The following is a 22,369-nucleotide window of genomic DNA, read 5'->3' as shown; positions in this document are numbered from 1 at the left end:
CTACTCCTGCAAAGTTAGTCTTGAATTCAATTTACTATGTCATCCTTAATGCCAAGCAACTGAACCTTCTTGATCAGCCTCCCATGCAGGACCTTGTCAAAGCCTTGCTAAAGTCCATGCACACAATGTTTTCTTTTCCATGCCTTGTTGTCATAAATTTTCCTGGGAACCTCCTCAAAAACACTCTGTAAGATTGGTTAGACACAACCTATCATACACAAAGCCATGTTAATTATCCCTAATCAGAACCTATCTATCCAAATACTTATATATCCAGTCACTTAGAATACCTTTCACTAATTTACCCACTAATGATATCAGGCTCAGATTCAGGCTCAGCACTATACAATTTCCCACCTGATTCTTAAGAGTCTTTTATAAAACAGTGGAACAACTTTAGATATTCTCTGGTGTTCCGGCACCTCACCCGTGCTTAAAATGTTTTAAATACCTCTGCCAGGCCCCCTGCAATTTCTGCATGAGGTCCAAAGGGCATTTTGTTAGGCCCTGTGGGTTTATCCACCCTAATTTGCCCCACCCTAAAGATTATTTTCACTTAAGTGAAGTGCAAAAGAATGGGATTTTTTATTTCCCCATTGCAGCCTTGCCTGAAAGACAACAAAGCACCACGGCTATTTCTGTTTCAAATCAATTTAATATGCTAGAGGGGAACATTCCCAGGTTCAAGGTGCTGCAAGCCGGGCATTTAATCTGTGTGAGTCCAGCCCAGCACTAATATGAAATACTAAGCTGACTAATTTCAGCAATACTTAAAAATTGAATGAAATGTTTAAAAAGAAACACGTACCTGTTTTGTGATGAAAATATTCTGCTTGTTCCTGCAATCAGCCTTCACACTATTGCACAGAGCAGAAAGGTTCGTTGAGTAATGTTTGTTTTACTGCGTTTCTGTTAACACAAGTGTGCTCAGGAAGGAAGGAAGGAAATGCAAAGCTGGATTTTAAAAAAAAATAAGCCATACACTTTTCCCCTCCTGTTTGTATTTTACAATACAAGAAATCTGCAACGCCGTAAGATCTATTTGATAATCAGGATTTTGGTTCTGTAAGTTTGAGTTTTTTATTGACTGCAACTGATCTTTTGCCAGGATTATTAAATCAGCTCTATAACAAGTGTCAGAAAAATTATTAAACAGGCAGACTGCTGAACATAAAAGGACTTATGTAAGGTAAGGATGAATAACCTAAAAAGAATAACAATCATTCATGCAACTTCGAAAAAGCCATCTTTGCCTTTCATTTCCTCCAATGTCTCGTTCATTGCAAAACCTTTGTAACGTTTCACTGTAGAAATGATGTCTCCACTCTAACTACTATGAAATCCAAAGCCCACAAGCAGGTCTTACTTACTTTGGTTGGAATGTTGCTCAAGTAAATTGCTTGCATTAGATCTTTAGCACGGGAACACTTACATGGTTTTCTCTGAAAGAGGGAAACATGAACTCAAGAAGGCTGGGTAAGGTTAAAATATCTATATTTGTTCCCCCAACAAACAGTGTTTTACCAATAAAATTCAGACAGTAACACCCAGTTTAGTAAATAAGGTCAAGCAGCTGACTTCTTTTGAATATTTGACTTCTTTTCAATACTTAGGCATGCAAATTTAAAAAAAACATTTCCTGAGGAAACTTAAATAACAGATGGTCAAATGCTTCAATAGCCATAGTGGTGACACATTGAACGATTTCAGAAGTTAAAATTATAATCGAAGTCCTGATATGTGTATTACAAAAACCACATCTCTTGAAAGATTTGGTTGCTTGGGTATACGAAGAGCTTGTTTCCAAGTTCTCAGACTAAGGGACAGAAAAAGACAAAAAAATGCACACAGATAAATAAAATGATTAAAATAGCACTAAAGATAACAGATATCTTTTTTTAGAAATTAAAATACAATAGATCACTGTACTGGGGAGAATATTTACATCAGTGAGACATTTAATTAAACAATGCCAATTTGATCAATAAAAGTTAAAAAGAGATGCAAACAAAAGTAGTCAAGAAATGATCAATTAAAGTGATCTTAGGAGAATTTATTGAAGACGTTAGCTAGAAACCATTAGAGAAAAGAATCAACCGGAACTCAAGAGGTCTTAACATTGCCTGACAATGTTCTATAAAAGATTTTTCTGACATCACTGACGCAAGAGACCACATCAGGGCTGTTTTATATAGAAGATGAGCTACAAAGTCTTAGCATTGTTATCAGTGAACCTTGGAGGACAGACTAAGCTTAACATAGAAAACATAGAAGCATAGAAAACCTACAGAAAAATACAGGCCCTTCGGCCCATTAAGCTATGTTGAACAAGTCCTTACCTGAGAAATTATCAAGGGTTACCCATATCCCTCTATATTTCTGAGCTCCATATATCTGTCCAGAAGTCTCCTAAAAGACCCTATCGTATCTACCTCCACCACTGTCACCAGCAGCCCATTCCACGCACTCACCACTCTCTGCGTAAAAAACTTACCCTTGACATCTCCTTTGTACCTACTTCCAAGCACCTTAAAACTGTTCCCTCTAGTGTTAGCCATTTCCTGGGAAAAAGCCTCTGACTATCCACATGATCAATGCCTCTCATCATCTTATACACCTCTATCAGGTCACCTCTCATCCTCCAGCATTCCAAGGAAAAAATGCTGAGTTCACTCAACCTATTCTCATAAGGCATGCTCCCCAATCCAGGCAACATCCTTGTAAATCTCCTCTGCACCCTTTCTATAGTTTCCTGTAGTGAGGCAACCAGAACTGAGCATAGCATTCCAAGTGGGATCTGACCAGGGTCCTATATAGCTGCAACATTACCTCTCAGCTCCTAAACTCAATCCCATGATTGATGAAGGCCAATGCACCGTATGCCTTCTTAAACACAGAGTCAAACTGTGCAGCAGCTTTGAGTGTCCTATGGTTCCGGACCCCAAGATCCTCCACACTGCCAAGAGTCTTACCATTAATACTATATTCTGTCACCATATCTGACCTACCAAAATGAACCACCTCACATTTATCTGGGTTGAATTCCATCTGCCACTTCTGAGCCAGTTTTGCATCCTGTCAATGTCTCACTGTAACCTCTGACAGCCCTCCACACTATCCACAACACCTCCAACCTTTGTGTCATCAGCAAATTTACTAACCCATCTTTCCACTTCTTCATCAAGGTCATTCATAAAAATCACGGTCCCAGAACAGATCCCTGAGGCACTCCACTCATGGCCGACCTCCATGTAGAATATGATCCGTCTACAACCATTCTTTGCCTTCTGTGAGCAAGCCAGTTCTGGATCCACAAAGCAATATTCCCTTGGATCCCATGCCTCCTTACTTTCTCAATAAGCCTTGCATGGGGTACCTTGTCAAATGCCTTGCTGAAATCCATATACATTACATCTACTACTCTACCTTCATCAATGTGTTTATTCACATCCTCAAGAAATTCAATGGTTTGTAAGGCACGACATGCCTTTCACAAAGTTATGCTGACTATTCCTAATCATATTATGCCTCTCCAAATGTTCATAAATCCTGCCTCTCAGGATCTTCTCCATCAACTTACCAACCACTGAAGTATGACTCACTGGTCTATAATTTCCTGGGCTATCTCTACTCCCTTTCTTGAATAATGGAACAACATCCACAACCCTCCAATCCTTCAGAACCTTTCCCATCCCCATTGATGATGCAGAGATCATCACCAGAGGGTCAACAATCTCCTCCCTCACCTCCCACAGTAGCCTGGGGTACATCTCATCCGGTCCTGGTGACTTATCCAACTTGATGCTTTCCAAAAGCTCCTCTTTCTTAATATCTACATGCTCAAGCTTTTCAGTCCACTGTAAGTCATTCAGAGAATCACCAAGATCCTTTTCTTTTTAAAAAAAATCTTTTTATTAATTTTAAGAAAAACATAAGTGAAATATGAATACAAAACATTTGAGAGTACATAATTAATAGTTTAAATAGACAATCAGATATGTAATAATCAATATATAAAGCCTCCCAAACTCATAGTATTAATGTAAAAGAATCAAAAAAGAGAAAAAAAAACCCCAAAAAACTAAAAGAAAACTTAAAAAAAACTAACCAACATGGGCAATTGCATAATGTTAAATACATACAGTAGTGCCGATAACTCCGAACCTCCATCCAAATACTTAAGGATAATAATAATGTTTAGGATCAGACCATTTAACTCATATGAAAATGTTGAATAAATGGTCTCCAAGTTTCCTCAAATTTAACTGAAGAATCAAAAACCACACTTCTAATTTTTTCTAAACTCAAACAAGAAATAGTTTGAGAAAACCACTGAAATACAGTTGGAGGGTTAATTTCTTTCCAATTCAATAAAATAGATCTTCTAGCCATTAATGTAACAAATGCAATCAGTCGTTGAGATGAAGCGGATAGACGATTATTATCTATCATTGGTAAACCAAAAATTGCAGTAAAAGGATGCGGTTGGAAATTGATATTTAAAACTCTTGAAATAATATTAAAAATATCTTTCCAATAATTTTGTAAACAAGGACAAGACCAAAACATATGAGTCAATGAAGCAACATCAGAATGACATCTGTCACAAGTTGAATTAACATAAGAATAAAATCGAGCAAGTTTATCTTTAGACATGTGAGCTCTATGTACAACCTTAAATTGTATTAGGGCATGTTTAGCACAAATAGAGGACGAATTTACCAATGACAAAATTTTTTCCCATTGCTCAGTAGATATAGAACAATACAATTCTTCTTGCCATTCCTTCTTAATTTTTTCTGATACATCTGGCTGTACACTCATAATCATATTATAAATGATAGCTACTAAACCCTTTTGACAAGGATTGAGGGCTAAAATTCTTTCTGTAATGTCCAATGGACATTCTTTCGAAAAAGACTTTAATTCATTATACAGAAAATTTCTGACTTGCAAATATCTAAAAAAATGGGTTTTAGGTAAATTATATTTATTAGATAGCTGTTCAAAGGACATAATGTTATCATCCAAAAACAGATCACGAAAACATGTTATACCTTTTGTTTTCCATAATAGAAAAGCTTGATTTATAGATGAAGGCCGAAAGAAGTAGTTAGATACTATAGGACATGACAGCATAAACTTATTCAAGCCAAAAAATTTACGAAATTGAAACCAAATTCGTAATGTATACTTGACTATGGGATTAGTTATCTGTTTATTCATTTTAACCTTTTCTGTAGTCAATACTGAAGCAAAGTACTCATTAAGTACCTCTGCTATCTCCTCCAGTTCCATACACACTTTTCCACTATCTTGGTAACTGATTTCACTTGTTCTAAATTTTCCCTCATGTGATATTAAAATGAGCTCTAAAATATTAAAATATGTTAATATTTTAAAATTTTTCTCTGTGATATTGAAAAAACTATGACTCCCTTGACTTGTATCACTGATGTCTAGGGTTATAGCTGAATTCAGCACAGTAATGCTCTTGTGAATGACATGTTACTGTACGAAGATGGCTTCAATTTTACATTATTTTGTAAAGGATATGGATTAGAAAATACAGTGACTATGACACTAATGCTTTGCTTTACATTTCAAATTAAATTTATTTTGAATTTGAATTTTGGTTTATTGTCATTTAGAAACCACAACTGCAATGCAGTTAAAAAATGAAACAACGTTCCTCCAGAATGTTATCACAAAAGCACATGACAAAACAGACTACACCAGAAAGTCCACATAATGTTTGGCAATCCCCAAATCCAGAATCCGGAGAGGCTGCAGTGTATTAATATCGCGTTACCATCTTAGCGCGTTTCCCGGAAAGGAGCTCCAAACCCACCAGACAACACAAGACTACCCAGACTCACCAAGTCAGGAGACCAACTCTACCACCCAACAAACCAAAAACTAAAGCTACAAGACCTACACAAAACCACATAGTTACAACAGTGCAAACAATACCAGTGTTACCACATACCACCTGCAGCATTTACAGAGAAAAAAAGAAATACCATAGAATTTTACAAAAATATACATAAACAGACAAAGCCTAACAAACACCAGTGTGCTGAAGGAGACAAAGTGTGTAAACAGAATAATACATGATTTATAAAGGGTCCTTGGAAGTGAGTCTGTAGATCCTTCAGAGTTGTAGTGAATGGAATTATCTATGCCGGTTCAGGAGCCTGATGGCTGTCGGGTAATAACTGTTCCTGAACCTGCTGGTGTGGGACAGAAAAGATTTCTGTACCTCCTGCCTGATTGTAATAGCAAGGAAAGGGAATGTTTTGCAGTATTTGACTAGCCATGGTAGAAGAGGTTGATAATTCATGTTATTCATGTTGGTTTATTACAGGACAACTATAAACAAATATGGCATTGTTTCTAAAACTTCTAATAAATAGAAGATTACTTTCCAATATTGTCATAACATTAGTCTGGGCCTTGTAACATCATGCATTTAAGCTTCGTGCGACAGTACTTGGATCTTTAAACTCAGGTTTGAAGCACACTTCAATTATTCTTATAGACCATCTGTTAAATTTGAATGAATGGGAAGATTTAGGTGTAACCCCCTGGTAAGCCTCAGGCTCGCTCAGCTCGCTTCTGTCTAGGGGGAGCAGCCTTCGGCCCCACCAAACTGGGTAATCAGCTTGTGTAGACACTGTGTGATGTCCCCACCACGCCAAGTAACAGACAGTACACAATAGGTGATTAAATGATTACACTTTATGGAACGTACTGGAACTATGTACTTAATAGAGATACAATATAAAAGTAAAAGGCGGCAAACTTAACAAAGTTCAACCACTTCGTGCACAACCGTTGGAACTCAGTTAACAAAGTCTTCTGGCCACCATTCGATCCCCTCTGATCTCCTTGACCTGCCGCCTGGGACCAACAACAATGGTCGACCAGACGCTCCACACAAATCTGTCCTCGTCTCCTCTCCTCGCCGAAACCCTGGACCTCGGACCCCCGCTCGGGGTCCATTCCATCGCCCAGCTTACAGCATCACGTCTCCTTCTCTCTCTAACCCCCTCGCGCTTTCTCCCCAAAAGTCCGCGCAACACTAGCTCACAGACCCACAAGAAAAAATAAGAGCTCTCCCAATTGATTAACAAATGAATACAATTCTCGTTATCAGTAATTATAACCCAAACAAACTGCGAGAGAAAGTCCTCTCTCACCAGTTAACATAACAAAAGCCATTTTATTAGCCTTAACAGTAACATAGAAGAAGAAACCCCTTACATAGGTAAGCAGAATAAGAATACACTATTGAAGGAAATCTCCCAAGCATTCCCCATGACTAGCATGCAATACAGTTGTGAGGTTCAGCTGCCAAAGTGGTGTTTGTGTACCTTCTGAAGGGAAGTACTGAATGGGTCATTGTTAATTTCTGATATACGTTCAAGGGCAATTTCATTGTTTATTCATCGGTAAATACATAATCTACCCATTATTAGGTTTCATAGACTACTGCATTCACAGAAAGTAGGTATAAAATACAGGTCCACAATCCCTTATCCGAAATCCTTGGGGCCAGTTGCATTTTGGAATTCAGAACTTTTTCAGATTTCAGAATCTCTCATCATCGGTCCTGGGACCCCCATCTCCCCGCGGATACAAAAAAACATGTATGCTCAAGTCCCTTATTTAACCTGTCTCAGTGCAGGTGGACTTTAGGACCCAGCAGAGCTCCAGACCTATGCACATCCTCCTGTATACTTTAAATCACCTGTAGATTACTTATAATACCTAATACAATGTAAATGTTATGTAAATAGTTGTTATACTGTATTGTTTAGGGAATAATGACAAGAAATTTTTTTATTTCCAACAAAAACATTCAATAAAACATAAAAATATACAGCTTCAAACAAACCGAATCAAACACATGATAAATGACTTATTGGAATAAATGTACAATGTTACTGTCACTGTAAAACTTCAATAACTTGTCTTTCTGTTTCTTTAAATCATAGACGGTGGTAGTTCCGACACCATATTCTTCAGTAAGACGCCGCACAGACACATCACGATCAAGCTTCTGCAATAACTCCACTTTCTGCGTTATTGATAATGATAGCTGCTTCCTTCTCTTTTTCTCATTGTTACCCATAGGGGTATCTGCAGCTCTTTTTAACATTTTCACAGTGAAATTAAACACAAAGTCCACAGTGAACACAACATATCAGCGAACAGCAAATGTACGTGTAACCGGTACGAGCGCCGAGCCACAACTGACGTCTGGCGGCCTCTGCTAGTGCTGCCACGTCACACCTGAGTGACGTCAGCTGTTGGTGAAAAACTCTTCGGTTTTCGGAGCTTTTTGGATTTCAGAATTTCGGATAAGGGATTGTGGACATGTACCCCTTTTGTTTACTGAGGACATTTTTTAAAAGAAGTGCCAAGTGGGTCAAATGACAGTTGCAGTGAGTATGATTGAGACAATTTTGGGTGTGGACTCTGCCTGTCTCACCCCAAAGTGAGATATGGTGAATGCAGTTGCTTGATGAGTAGATTCTTTAAGGCGAAATTCTGTAGCACGAGTATACTTTTGAATAATTAGCCTTAATTGTAGCAGTTGCTGATTTTTATATAAAATGCTCAGTAAGATCTATAAACACAACTAATAATTCTTCATTTAAATGAATACAAATTATAGGCTGTTAAATTTCTCTTGGGAGCTTACCAACATGAGAACATAGACCAGTACAGAACGTAAGGGTGCTTTGGTTGTGCCGACCATGAACCTACTTCCAGGTCAGTCAAGCTCTTCCTTCCCACATAGCACACCATTTTTCTTTCATCCAAATTGCTATCTAAGAGTCTCTTAAATATCCCTAATGTATCTATCTCTACCACCACTCTTGGTAGCATGTTCCATGCCCTGATCACTCACTGTGTAAAAAAAGCTTACCTCTGACATAACCGCCTATCTTTCATCCAAACATCTTAAATGTATACCTCCTCTCACCCTCACCCCTGCCTCACATTAGCCATTTCAACCCTAGGAAAAAGTCTTGGGCTCTCTACTCAATGCATGCCTCTTATCATCTTGTACACCTCTATCAAGTCTCTTTTCATCCTCTTTCTAGCCAAAGGTACATGCTTTCGTTCGCTCAATTTAGCCTCATAAGACATTCTTTCTAATCCTGGCATCATCCTGGTAAATCTCCTCCGGGCCCTTTAAATCTTCCACAGAGATCCCACCTCTCCTGGAAGCCTCCCGCATGTTGATAGCGGCTCCCTGATGCCCGCAAATTATAAACAATATCCCGGAAATTGATTTTTTTGAGAGGGTGAGGGAGAGGAAGAGGAAGAGCAAGAGTGAGAGGGAGCATCCTGATTGGTCTCTCTTTGTGCTAAATAGACCTATCAGCTTTCTCTGTGGGTGGGCTTTACAGTCAACCCCTCTCTCTCTCTTTCATTGTCCATCAGTTCAGTTTAGTGTCCTGCTGTGCCATGGCCGGGTATTCCAAAGAAAGAAAAAATAAAATGTACCTTACCCCAGAGTACTTTAGTGTACCCCTGCCTAATAGGGGTCAAAAATAATGCCAGTGTTGCTCACTGCACTGTTTGCAACAGTGACTTTTCTATTGCCCATGGTGGGTTAAATGACTGTAAAAGACATGTTGAGGTGAGTTTAACAGGTGTCATTCATTCATTAGCATAGCTAACGTTATTTAAACTAGCTGGCTAGCTGCTAAGGAGCTACTCTATTGATGTCCTACGTGATGAGGCCAAACTCCCAGTTGACTTGCTTAAAGTTGTAATAGAATAAAAAACGACTCCATGATAATATAAGTACATATTTTAATGTCACATTTTGTGCATATACCCAATTTGGGTTACAGATTAGACAAAATCACTGAACAAAGTGATTTTGTTCATTTGGAGGTTGAACAAGTGAACCTCCACTTGGAGGTTGATCTGGGGGGGGGGGGACAGGGGTGCTACTGACTGAAATGAGTTTTTGCAGGGTGGGATGTCTGCTTCCACATTCTTCCTATAACAAGGTGACCGGAACTGAACAGAATACTCCACGTGTGGCCTCGTTAGAGTTTTATAGAGCTGCAACATCATCTTGCGATTTTTGATCTCAATCCCCTGATTATTGAAACAGTAGGACCCGAGTCATAAGGAAAGATTGAATAGGTTAGGGACTATATTCCTTAGAAAGTAGACGATTGAGAGGAGATTTGATAGAGGGTCATAGGTAGGGTAAATGCAAGCAGGCTTTTTCCACTTAGGTGGGTAGAACTACAACCAGAGGTTATGGGTTAAGGGTGAAAGGTGAAAAGTTGAAGGGGAACATGAGGGAAAACTTCTTCACTCAGAGGGTTGTGAGAGTGTGGAATTTGCTGCCAGCACAAGTGGTGCATGTGAGCTCGATTTCAACACTTAAGAGAATAGGTATGGAGTGCTACACTCCTGGTGCAGGTCGATGGGAGTAGGCAGTATAAGTGGCTTTGGCAAGCACTAGATGGGCCAAAGGGCCTGTTTCTGTGCTGTACTTCTCGAAGACTCTTCATGATTATGGAATTGTTACAGGAAAGAGGCCCTGAAGTAAATGAACAAATGACTGAATGCATAACAGTCTCATGGGGCAAAATGTTCTACTTCTGCTTCTATTTCTAATATTTTTATAACAAACCTTATGCTAGATTATTTTAACTAATCACAATGCCTTGGAACATAATAACCTTAAAAAGTAGTGACTTACTCTTTAATTATATATTCTTCAAAGGATGGGGTTGAGATTATAAATTTTCCCAAAGGATTTGGATCAGCTATTCATCTAGTAAAGTGCATTTTTTAACATGTTGTTAAAAAAAATATTCCTTTGATGAAGAGACATGTTTGGCACAATTTCTGTAACTCAATAATACAGCTGAGAAGCCAAAGGTCCTTACAGTCCTTGCAGCACGAGATTCTCATGGCAGAACTCCCTGGCAGTTTCAACACCACTAGAGGCCCTTAATGCACTATATTAATTTTGGCAGTGTAATATCTGGTTTAAAATAGATACTGCATTGATAACTGAATGAAAATTTTCTTTGACGAACAACACTGATGAAACTTTCCACTTGTTGTATACCCAATGGCCACTTCCTGGTCATGGTCTTCTAATGCAATAGCCCGTCCACTTCAAAATTTGACATGTTGTAGACCCAGAGATGCTCTTCTGCACACCACAAGACAAAGGAGCAGAAGTAGGCCATTCGGCCCATCGAGTCTGCTCCCCCACTCCACCATGAGCTAATCTATTCTCCCATCTAGTTCTAATTTCCGGCTTTTCCCCCATATATCTTGATACTTTGACTAATCAGATACCTATCAATCTCCTCCTTAAAAAGCCTCAATGATTGGGCCTCCACAGCTGCATGCCGCAACGAATTCCATAAATTCACAACCCTCTGGCTAAAAAAAATTCTCCTCATCTCTGTTTAAAATGGGTACCCTCTAATTCAAAGACAGTGGCCTCTTGTCCTGGACTCACCCACCAAGAGAAACAAACAGCCTTTCCACATCTACTCTGTTCAACCCTTTCAACATTCAAAATGTTTCTACAAGATTCCCCTCTCATTCTTCTATACTCTAATGAATATAGTCCAAGAGCTGACAAACGCTCCTCATATGTTAGCCCCTGCATTCCAGGAATCATTCTCGTAAATCTTCTCTGAACTCTCTCCAACATCAGTACACCCCTTCTAAGACAGGGGGCCCAAATCTGCACACAGTATTCCAAATGAGGTCTCACCAGTGCCCATAGAGCCTCATCAGCACCTCCTTACTCTTAGGCACTATTCCTCTTGAAATGAATGCCAACATAGCATTCGCTTTCCTTACTGCCGATCCAACCTGGTGGATAACCTTTAGGGTATCCTGCACGAGGACCTTCAAGTCCCTTTGCACTTCCGATTTTTGAATTTTCTCCCCATCTAACTAATAATCTGCCCGATTATTTCTTTTTCCAAAATCTACAACCATACATTTCTCAACATTGTATCTCATCTGCCATTTCTTTGCCCACTCTCCTAAACTGACCAAGTCTCTCTGCAACCTTTCCATTTCTTCAACACTTCCTGCTCCTCCACCTATCTTGGTGACATCTGCAAACATAGTCACAAAACCATTTAATCCATCATCTAAGTCATCGATATATGGTGTAAAAATAAGCGGCCCCAACACTGACCCCTACAGAACACCACTAGTAACCAGCAATCAACCAGAATAAGCTCCCTTTATTCCCACCCTTTGCTTTCTGCCTATCAGCCAATGCTCCATACATTTCAATATCTTTCCTGTAATTCCATGGGCTCTCATCTTATTAAGCAGCCTCTTATGCAGCACCTTATCAAAGGCCTTTTGAAAATCCAAATACACAACATCCACAGCCTCTCCCTTGTCAATCTTATTTGAGATTACCTCAAAGAATTCCAATAGGTTGGTGAGGCAGGATTTTCTCTTCATGAAACCATGCTGGCTTGGGCCTATCTTGTCATGCACCTCAAGGCATTTCATAACCTTGTCCTTGAGGATTGACTCCAATAATTTTCCAACTATTGATGTCAGACTAATAGGTCTGTAATTTTCTTTTTGCTGCCTCCCTCCTTTCTTAAACAGCGGAACTACATTTGCAACCTTCCAGTCCTCTGGAACCATGCCAGAGTCTATTGATTCCTGGAAGATCATTTCCAATGCCTCCACAAACTCCAGAGCCACCTCCTTCAGAACCCGTGGGTGCACCTCATCCGGTCCAGGAGACTTATCTATCCTTAGTCCATTTAGCTTCCCAAGCATTTTCTCTCTAGTAATCTTGACTGTACCTAATTCTTTCACAGTTACATCAGAGGAAACATAGCAAATAAATACCGCCAGTTGTGGGTTGTCTTGTATGTCTGTAGATTCATCAAGAGCTAAACTGAATGCAAGGGAATTCTTTACATCATTTTGCCTGCAACATCAGCACTGATCCGGGAGACAGGCCTCTCTGTAGTGTGGCGTGAAACTGGTGTTTGTGCTGTTAGTCGCTGAAGTTTTGTGTTATTTGGATCTAACACTGCACCAACTTCAGCTATATTCTTCTTAACAAATTTGCCATCAGAATATGGGCGTTTAGCACAAGCAATATTCCATGACATTAGGAAACTAGCTTCAGTCATTGTATCAGCTTCCTTACTGAACGTTGTCAACAGTGTCTGCTGGCTATTTAGAGATGATTTTAACAGTTAATTTGTTTTTCCGTAATTCAGATTTATGTGGATAATCAGTCGAAAAGTTTTTGTGATTTGTTTCATAGTGGCATTTCAAATTATTGGCTTTGTAATGACTGAGTGACGCATTGCAGATAAGACACAAAGGTTTACCTCCTTTAACGGTGAATGCAAAATCTTCCTCCCACTGTGACTTAAAATGTCTGTTTTCATCTTCATATTTTCATTTCTTACAATTTGATGACGCCATCTTCCTTCACAAAATTTTCAGACACTTGTAAACAGAACTTGTATCCGCAGTGTACCGACTAGGTCTGCACAATTCAGCGTCCTGTGTTACACTGCGTTAATGTACATGACGTGAGTGAGGTCCGGCCTAGACTCAATAACACTTTGAGCGCCAAACGAAGTAGATCTACATCTGCGCTACTTTCGCCTTCAGCGCCCAACGACGTAGATCTACGTCGTGTATTTCGAAACACGCGCATCTGTCTTCAGTGTCACGTAGCGATTCTCACCAACTCTTGAGTGATGGAATTAAGTCTCAAGGAATTTCCCACGGTTCTATTTATCGCCAAAATGCTTTCCCATTCATTTCAACGCAATGGCAGCATGTGGTAAAAAGGAGATCAACCAACCTATTTCCATGAGCCGCAGGTGGCTCGCGAGCCGCTGTTTGGCCACCCCTGCATTCTAACTTCTCCAGCATCATTTTCAATTGGTCCTATATCTACCCATGTCACTCTTTTACTCTTCATATATTTAAAAAAAAACTCCTAGTATCCTTTTTTATGTTAATTGCCAACTTCTTTTCATAATTCATCTTTTCTTTCCTAATGAAATTCTTAGTTTCCTTCTGTAAGTTTTTAAAAGTCATCCAGTCCTCAGTTTTTCCACTAATTTTTGCTTCCTTGTTGTAACACATGAGTATCTGAGTTACTGTCACCTTACTGTCAGCCTGAACTAGTCTGGCCGTTCTCCTCTGACCTCTCTCATTAACGAAGTATTTTCACCCACAGAACAGCTGCTCACTGGATGTTTTTTGATTTACACATCGTTCACTGTACACTCTGGAGACTGTTGTGTGTGGAAATCCCAGGAGATCAGCAGTTTCTGAGATACTCAAACCACCCCATCTGGCACCAACATGGTGACAGTCACTTAGATCACATTTCTTCCCTATTCTGATGTTTGATCTGAACAACAACTGAACCTCTTTACCATGCCTGTATGTTTTTCTGCCAGCTTATTAGATATTTGCAATAATGAGCAGGTCTACAGATGTACTTTATAATGTACCACTGAGTGTACTCTCTTAGCAGTTTTAGCAATAAATAACATTATAAAATTTACATTATCATTGTTGCATATCACATAAAGGAGAAAAGTATAATAAAACAGAGCTTTCGCTGTTCTTCTATGAAAAACCCAACAGATTCACTCAGACAAGAACTTGGGAGTAAGGAGCTTTGAGTACATCATGGTATGTCTTTCTCACCTAATCATACTTTTATACTTTTTGGGGTGTATGGGGTGTCTAGGGAGGGGCAGCACCTCTGGTGGGGGAGCCTGCCGTGCCTTTTTCAGGGCAGCTCGTCCACCTTTGGTCCCCATCTGGCACTCAGCTCTCACCTGTGGCTCCAAGTAGCTGTAAGACGCGCAGCGGCCACACCCCGCTAAACCGTCTCGGCAGACGGGCCAAACCAAGTGAGGGTAGCCGACGTGTCTTCCACCCTCGGTGAGGTAGGGGATCTGTCTATCCCAGCGTGTGACATCTGGCCCTGGCAGATTGAGTGGAGGAGACCGATTAATGGTCCAACGGTCAAGAAGGCGGGCCAGCAGGTGTTGTGGAGCGCTAAGAGCATGACAAGACACTTAGACGCCCTGGTCATCCACTGCAGCAGGAGAGGTCTCCAGCCGTAACGGTTGTACGTGCTACTGGATCAAGGCTTCTTCTGCCGAGAGAGTGGGATTGCCCCTGTTCAATGGCTGTTCCACTTAAAACTCCATCACACACAGGTTTCAATGTGTCTTCTTTGAATCTGAAGGACTACCATTATACTTTTATATCATTGTATTGGCCTTTGACATGCAATATAATAAAAATCTCTTAAATATGTTTTTATCTTCCACATCAAACATGTAAGTCCAGAATTAAGCTGTTGAAGAGAGTACTCTTCAAGCGAAACAGGCCAGCCTGAACAAGTAAGCTTGCTTCTGGAGATTTCGATAAAAGCACGCAAGTGCTTCATGGGCTGTTCTGTGCACCTTTCAGTGGAACCAAGTGGCAGGTTTGCACAATAGATACTGCTACGCAGTTTAATTTATAAAATTAATTCAATCGAAGATTTGGATTTTTACGCCAGGCATTTTTCAATCTTTCCTTTCCAGCACTTGATATGTTATTCACCAAAATCCTAAAAGATAAAAGAAAATTAAAGAGTTTCAGAAGAATACAATACTTATATCCACATTCTTGAGTTGCAAACCCATCAACTCCAGGTTATTTTCTAATAAGAGTATCTGAAGTACTTACTTCCTCCATAGAGGCACTGATCTTCTTGTTAATTTTTGTCTGCTGATATTGGGCAAGTAAGATACTTACATCTTATTCACCCAATTATAAGCAGAGAAAATTTTATTAGATTTTATTGTAACGATTAGCTTAGTGGTTAGTGCAATTGCTTTCTAGCACCAGTGATCACTGATAGGGGTTCAATTCCAGCCACTGTCTGTAAGGAGTGTGTACGTTCTTCCCATGAATGCGTGGGTTTCCTCTGCGTGCTTCCTACCACAGACGGTTAGGGTTATTGAGTTGCGGGCATGCTATGTTGACGCTGGAAGCGTGGTGACACTTGGCTGCCCCCAGCACCATCCTCGCTGATTTGATTGGTTGCAAAATGATTGCACTACACTGTATGCTTCAATGTACATGTGACAAATAAAGTTAATCTCTAATCTTTAATCTTTCGATGCAGTTTCTAAAGAAAAATCAGAGAATTCTCATGCTCAATACAATACATCCAATTCTTTATTCAACTAAAATGAAGGAGAAGGAACAATTAGCCCATTGCATCATGGGTATTAATTATTTCCATTTCCTTCATGTGGCATGTAATTGCTTTCAATGTTACACTGACCACAAATAAACAATATAATGGCTAATATGAGAGGGCACAGTTTTAAGGTGCTTGGGAGTAGGTACAGAGGAGATATCAGGGGTAAGTTTTTTATGCAGAGAGTGGTGAGTGCATGGAATGGGCTGCCGGCAACAGTGGTGTAGGCAGATATGTTAGAGTCTTTTAAGAGACTCCTGGACAGGTACATGGAGCTTAGAAAAATAGAGGGCTATGGGTATCCCTAGGTAATTTCTATAGTAAGGGCATGTTCGGCAAAGCTTTGTGGGCTGAAGGGCCTGTATTGTGCTGTAGGCTTTCTGTGTTCCTTGGGCACTGTGTGCAAGACCATGGGAGACATTAAAAATAACATTTTTAAAAAATATACCTATCTATTTTATAGGTATTTAAGATGATTTTTTTTAAAAAAGAAGTGCGTAACCCAAATGCATTTTATTTGGTAACATTACAAGTTTTCAATGCAGGTTGGGTTATTACATTTTTTTGTTGGCTGAAGGTAATAATCTACCTTCAAATACCACTCAACAGAAACGTTTAAATTTGCAGTGTTAAACAAGATATCTGGTTATACAATAGTTTAAAATTATTTTTGTATGTAATTCCACAATATTTTTCATAAAGAGCTTAGTACTCTTCAGATTGCATAGCATTTCTTTCTTAGTAATGAGCAATAGGGACAAATTCAATTTATCTTTATTTAAACATATGATCTCCATCATAAATAGCAAACATCATAATACTGAAATGTGCCTATCTGTTGGATTGTTTTGTTCCAAGAAAATAAAAGCCCTGTACATATGATCCCAAAGTGCAATTACATTATAAAAAATAAACTTTCAAATACATGGAAAAACAAAACATTTTTACCACAATTCTTCAAGTGCATCATTCACTTCTAAAGCACTTCTAAAGTAATCACTCCCCTTGTCAGTGATGTCATTATCTCCAAGTCTGCAAACGAGATACACCTATTTTATTAATCAGATCTTGTCTTAGAATTATACTGATAATATATATAAAAATAAAGGTCAAAATGTGAATTATAGAGAAAAAGACACAAAATACATATCGGTTAATGAATTTGTTCCTGTGTTTTTTTTAAACTTATTCACCTTTTGGAATATGCATGGTACTGACAAAACCAGCATTTAATGAACAAAAAACAATGATTCAGTGAAAATGTTACAAATGTGAAAATAAGTCTTAAAGGTTTGATTAAGATTTTTAAAAATAAGATTGAAATACAGTACTTAATTTTCTGTCTTAAACTTTTTTCTGAAAGGATTTTACACAATATAAACTATGTTAAACCTGCAAACCAAAGTAGTCATATTCAATTGAACTTAAAACAAAAACTGCTCATGCTGGAATATGTTTTAAAATAAAACATAACATGCAGGAAATACTCAGCAGGTCACACTGCATAGAAAAATAGAATTCATGCTTCAGGTCAAAACCTTCTGCCAGAACAGAGTTCTGAAGTTTTGATGAATGGCCCTCAGCCTGAAAAATTTTCATGTTTCTTTTCCCAAGGCTTGACCTGCTGATTATTTCCAGCTTTTCCTGTTTCTATTACAGTCAACAGTAATTATTTACACAATAATTATAGATACAAAATTTGACAATAAAAGCAATGATTCCTCAATCATATCTCTTGTGGATTTGAGTGGGTATAAGTAATGTTCATGATTATATTTGAATCTTATTAAAAGTATATTAAGCTACAAATGAATTATGAAATGAGTCACAGTGTAGGACATTTCCAAGTTGAAAAGAATAAATGAACTAAAACACTTCAATGTTTGTAGATCTGATCAGCTAGCCTTTAAGTTCTTCTGGCTGGACACCAAGGACAGACCTTATTTTTTTTGTGAATGAAACAGAGTACTTACCATGAAAGTGGAGAGCAAATTGCAGGGAGGCATCCAGGATTGGACCAGCAGGATAAAGTCATTTGCTGTTAGAGGTGTATCATAGCTACGAATTCTTATAACTGAGGACATGTAATATATAGCAACTATTTTGAACTACAAGGGAGCTGTCAGCGGAAGAGTGGATATGACAGCTGAAGTCTGTAAAATATTTCAAAGAAACTGAGTACTTGAGAGGTCTAAGCCTTGAGAAGAAGAATATGGCAACTAAAAGGCAGTAGGTTAAAATTGTTATGAAGTTGAGTGTGCCTGAGCAGTTGGTGTGGGATAGGATGTGAGTTTAGATTTAATCTATACCGTAATTCAACCAAGCTGCGATTTCTTTCAACTGCTTGGGCCATGTACTTTGCACCTTCGTCTCCAATCTTGTTACACTGCAAGCTGAGTTAAGACAAAGATACAAATATGTTAATGCTCATTTTTAAATTAAAGTTTTAAAAATTTTAAACTCTATAGAAACAGGCATAGGTACTGATAGAGAGGAATCAAAGTGATAAGACAATTTGCTCTTCTTGTTCCATGTTCTAATCAGAATCCACCGAGTCAGCTTCCAGTGGATCTTTATAAGTATTAAAAAGGCACACAACAGCTTAATGAACATGGAGCTTTTTGGGAACATAAAACTACGAGTCTAGCAGTCCTCAGTTTAGTTCAGTTCAGTTCCACACCACTAGCCGACTGCATGCTGCAGAGCTTGTCTTCACCAAAGCGGCCCAGTCCACACTGAAGCACCCCGATCAAACTGCTCAAAAACAGTAGCCAGAATCCAGAAGGACTTGCAACATCACACTCAAAATCTCCGAGAAAGGGTCTGTAACCACAAGCCTCGCCGATCAATCCTTGCGAATGGCTCCTGCGCCTTTCTCCGAGAGAAAGCAGCCAGCGAGAGGAAGAGGAAGACCAGTCAAATGCAGGCAGACAGCACTGAATACTCGCCCACCCTCTGCTCTCATCCTCACTAGCTTCAACCTTGCTTGAATTCCTGACAATGAGAGCCCACTAACGTAGTTTGCTCAATCAGAAGTTCTGTCCCATATGAAGATATGAGCAAATGGTGAAGATCTAGCACAGTATCCATGCTCTTTAGATCACACAGATAAGCAATTCTAATGCTCTGTTCTAGCATTGTTTGAATGATGATAAAGCTGTGAGTACAGACACTTACTTTTTGACCTCTGGTTTTTAAAGATCTTGTATAATTAATGATATATGACAAGTTGAAAACATTTTTACATAAAGAGCATGAGCTGCAATGAGAGAATGTCAATCGAGTTTTCAAAATAAGCAGTAAACGGTGCTGCTCTGAAATCACACAGGCACGAGTAGAAGAGAAGTGACAACATACCCCAAAACTCTCAGTGTGCTGTTGACTTTCAGGGCCTCGGCTATTAACTGAGCACCTTCGGCTTTGACAGCATTTGCTCTCAATCTAATGAAGGCAAAGTTATTTAGTTAATATCTGAGATCTATCAGCAATACAGCTACTAAAACAACAATGTAGTTAAATCACTTGTTTGAGCCCTTGAAAGCTTCTAATCAGTAATGGTACCCAAGTGAACATAACAAAGGTAATTTTGTCTTCATCTTATTCTACCAAATTACAGCCTTTAGGACAGTTAGTTACATCATTGCCCAGTATCTTTTCATTGTTCTGATGGGTGGGACTTAGATTATCGGTTTCAGATATCACTTTTCCAGTCACGGTCACAGCATGAACAGCAATAGCTTCTCTGATGTTCTCCAACAATCCGTACTGGCCCCTTCTATTCCCCATCTACAACTGCTCCTAACCAACGGTATTTGAAACCCAGTAACTTACTCCATATCCATAATGACAGCATCTAGCTCCATGGTTTCTAAGTCACACTACTTTCTTGACATCAGTATTGAAAGAAACACACTTCCTCTAATTTAATATTGAGAAGCATTTGTTTTTGGTATACTACAAATTCTCTTCTTTTAACATCATCCCCATGTCCCTCCTTTGCAAACATATGAAGTTAAATCAGACTTGACGTATTAGATGCCAAAATATATTTTATACCAATGCACATCTATTGTTCAGAATGCTTAGTTCTGCCTCTGTACAGTGGCTTTCTCAGTGAAGTTACTTGTAATGCTCTCATCTCTTCTATGGTATTGTACTTAAATTCCTCTACAAGAATTCCTTCTTCTCCACCTCTCTTACCCTTTCCCACTTTAAAAACTGCACCTTAAAATCCACCTTTCTGATTAAGATTCTACATAATTTCTCCCTTTGTGGTTCAGTTTAAGGTTCTTGCTCATTAGTGAAGTTAAATGCTTTGAAGTGTTCTGATACATTGAATAGAACATTGTTCCTTACAAATGGTCCAGAGGTTGTCAAGTGTTGAATCCAGTAGGTTCACTACATACCCCAATACTTTCAGGCTGCTGTTTGTTTTCATAGCTTCTGCAATTTGTGCCGCTCCTTTCTCCCCTATGGAGTTGTGCTTCAACCTGCAAAAATTCCAACTATTGAGTTACCAATTGATCAAATCCTGCTGGCTCCATGATGACCGAGACCTACTGTAATGATTTGGGTAGAAAGTAATGATGAGGATCTATTCGAAGAACGTAACGGCGGAATAATAAATAACTCAGAACACTAGTTCCCTCCTACTCCAAATGCAAGACTCAGTGATGAACGCTATTCGTGACTAACTTAAATAATGCATATCAAAACCAAAACTCAACAAACTAAAAGCAGGATGCATGAGGAACCCACATTCAAAAAAACAAGTGGCATGAAAGCACAAAGAAAACTTAGTGACTAAACCAATTACTGAACAAGTCCTAGTTAAAACAAATCACTGATGCTTAGGTGGATTGGAGCACTGAGGCTTGATGTTCTCTGATGCCCTGCGCCGGTTCTAAGAGTTCATGACAGTAATATACGATATGTGTGCACAATCTATACGTTATATAGCTCAGAATTAATTACCAGATAGATTTACAGAATTAATTGCAAAGGAGATTCACCAGGATGATCCCTGTCATGGAGCAGAGGAGGTTAAGAGGAGACGTGACTAAAATGCGTATAATTGAACGGGAAACGGATAGGGTAGACTGCAGAAAACTTCTCTCCATATCAGAGTAGATAAACCAGATAACACAGGTTGAGGGTAAAGGGAAGAGATGGTAAAGTGCCTGAAATGCACTGGAAGTGATTAATGCTGGTTTGCTGAGAGCATCTAAGAAATGTCCCAATGAATGTCTGGATGCATCACCTAAGCACAGAGGAGCGATGGACCGAGAGCTGGGTGATGGGTTAACACAAAAGGGTGCCAACTGGTCAAAGTGAATGAATTGTGCCCTTTCAGGTTTCTAAGAAATATAAAGTAAAAGATTTTAAATCCATGTTTACAAGGCCACATAATGCACGAGTGACCTTGTTAGAATGAAGCTGAGAAACTTTAACCTTATTGGTTTTCATTCTACATTCATTCAATTAATACCTCTGAAACTTCTTGCTTAATCTTAATTTTACTAGTGTACAACTCCTTCAAATAAAACAATACTTTTCAATATTGTGCATAAACGTGTAAGGAATTGGAGGTTTTACCTTAAGGTTTCTATTCTACATGTTTCATTTTTGAGAGCATCAGCAATAATCTCTGCTCCTTCATCTTCTAGCATGTTTCCCTCTAAACTGTAAAAACAAAGCAATAATTATCTTTTGCCCTGATGAAGGGTCTCGGCCCGAAACGTCGACTGTTTACTCTTTCCACAACGCTTCCCGGCCTGCTGAGATCCTCCAGCATTTAGTGTGTGCTGTAATAATATTTTGCTCTCTTTGTAAATAGTAACCACATTTTTCAAGCAATGAATTATTCATTTACTGAGTTATAATCATGCTATTGATGTTTTGCTAGTATCTTCCCATAAACTAAATATGATAATTTATTTCTTCTTGCTCATTATTCATCTTCCTGGAGCAGAGGAGGTTAAAAGGAGACTTGATTGAGTTTTTATTTAAATTCTGAAGAGTGTAGATAAGGTAATTTTTATAACTAAGGGCATAAGGTATATGAGGGTTTTTAGG

The 22,369-nt window shown here is 38.9% G+C and overlaps 2 protein-coding genes across 5 annotated transcripts in view; both read right to left on the bottom strand.

Annotated features, from left to right (window-relative positions):
- Positions 1 to 1,389, bottom strand: part of plekhf1 (pleckstrin homology domain containing, family F (with FYVE domain) member 1) — a 30,450-nt gene extending 29,061 nt beyond the window's left edge. The window contains exons 1-2 of one of the 4 annotated variants that reach the window (XM_073070100.1): positions 1,371 to 1,389; positions 809 to 857 (exon numbers count right to left, since the gene is read on the bottom strand). The gene's annotated coding sequence lies outside the window, so the exon portion shown is untranslated. Of the gene's footprint in view, positions 1 to 808; positions 1,164 to 1,370 lie in introns of those variants that run through there. The other 3 variants (XM_073070098.1, XM_073070101.1, XM_073070097.1) reach the window with 3 other exon arrangements.
- An 8,428-nt stretch (positions 1,390 to 9,817) lies between these two features.
- Positions 9,818 to 22,369, bottom strand: part of LOC140740686 (nucleotide-binding oligomerization domain-containing protein 1-like) — a 41,092-nt gene continuing 28,540 nt past the window's right edge. Inside the window, exons 8-13 of the mRNA XM_073070095.1 lie at positions 21,890 to 21,976; positions 20,701 to 20,784; positions 19,652 to 19,735; positions 18,604 to 18,687; positions 17,243 to 17,326; positions 9,818 to 15,655 (exon numbers count right to left, since the gene is read on the bottom strand). Of these exons, the coding sequence (XP_072926196.1) occupies positions 15,571 to 15,655; positions 17,243 to 17,326; positions 18,604 to 18,687; positions 19,652 to 19,735; positions 20,701 to 20,784; positions 21,890 to 21,976 (508 nt within the window). The 3' untranslated portion in view covers positions 9,818 to 15,570. The remainder of the gene's footprint in view (positions 15,656 to 17,242; positions 17,327 to 18,603; positions 18,688 to 19,651; positions 19,736 to 20,700; positions 20,785 to 21,889; positions 21,977 to 22,369) is intronic.

This window comes from Hemitrygon akajei, chromosome 17 (assembly GCF_048418815.1).
Source record: "Hemitrygon akajei chromosome 17, sHemAka1.3, whole genome shotgun sequence".
NCBI lineage: Eukaryota > Metazoa > Chordata > Chondrichthyes > Myliobatiformes > Dasyatidae > Hemitrygon > Hemitrygon akajei.
Note: the sequence above shows the minus strand (reverse complement) of the source record. Positions and strands in the feature narration are given on the sequence as shown.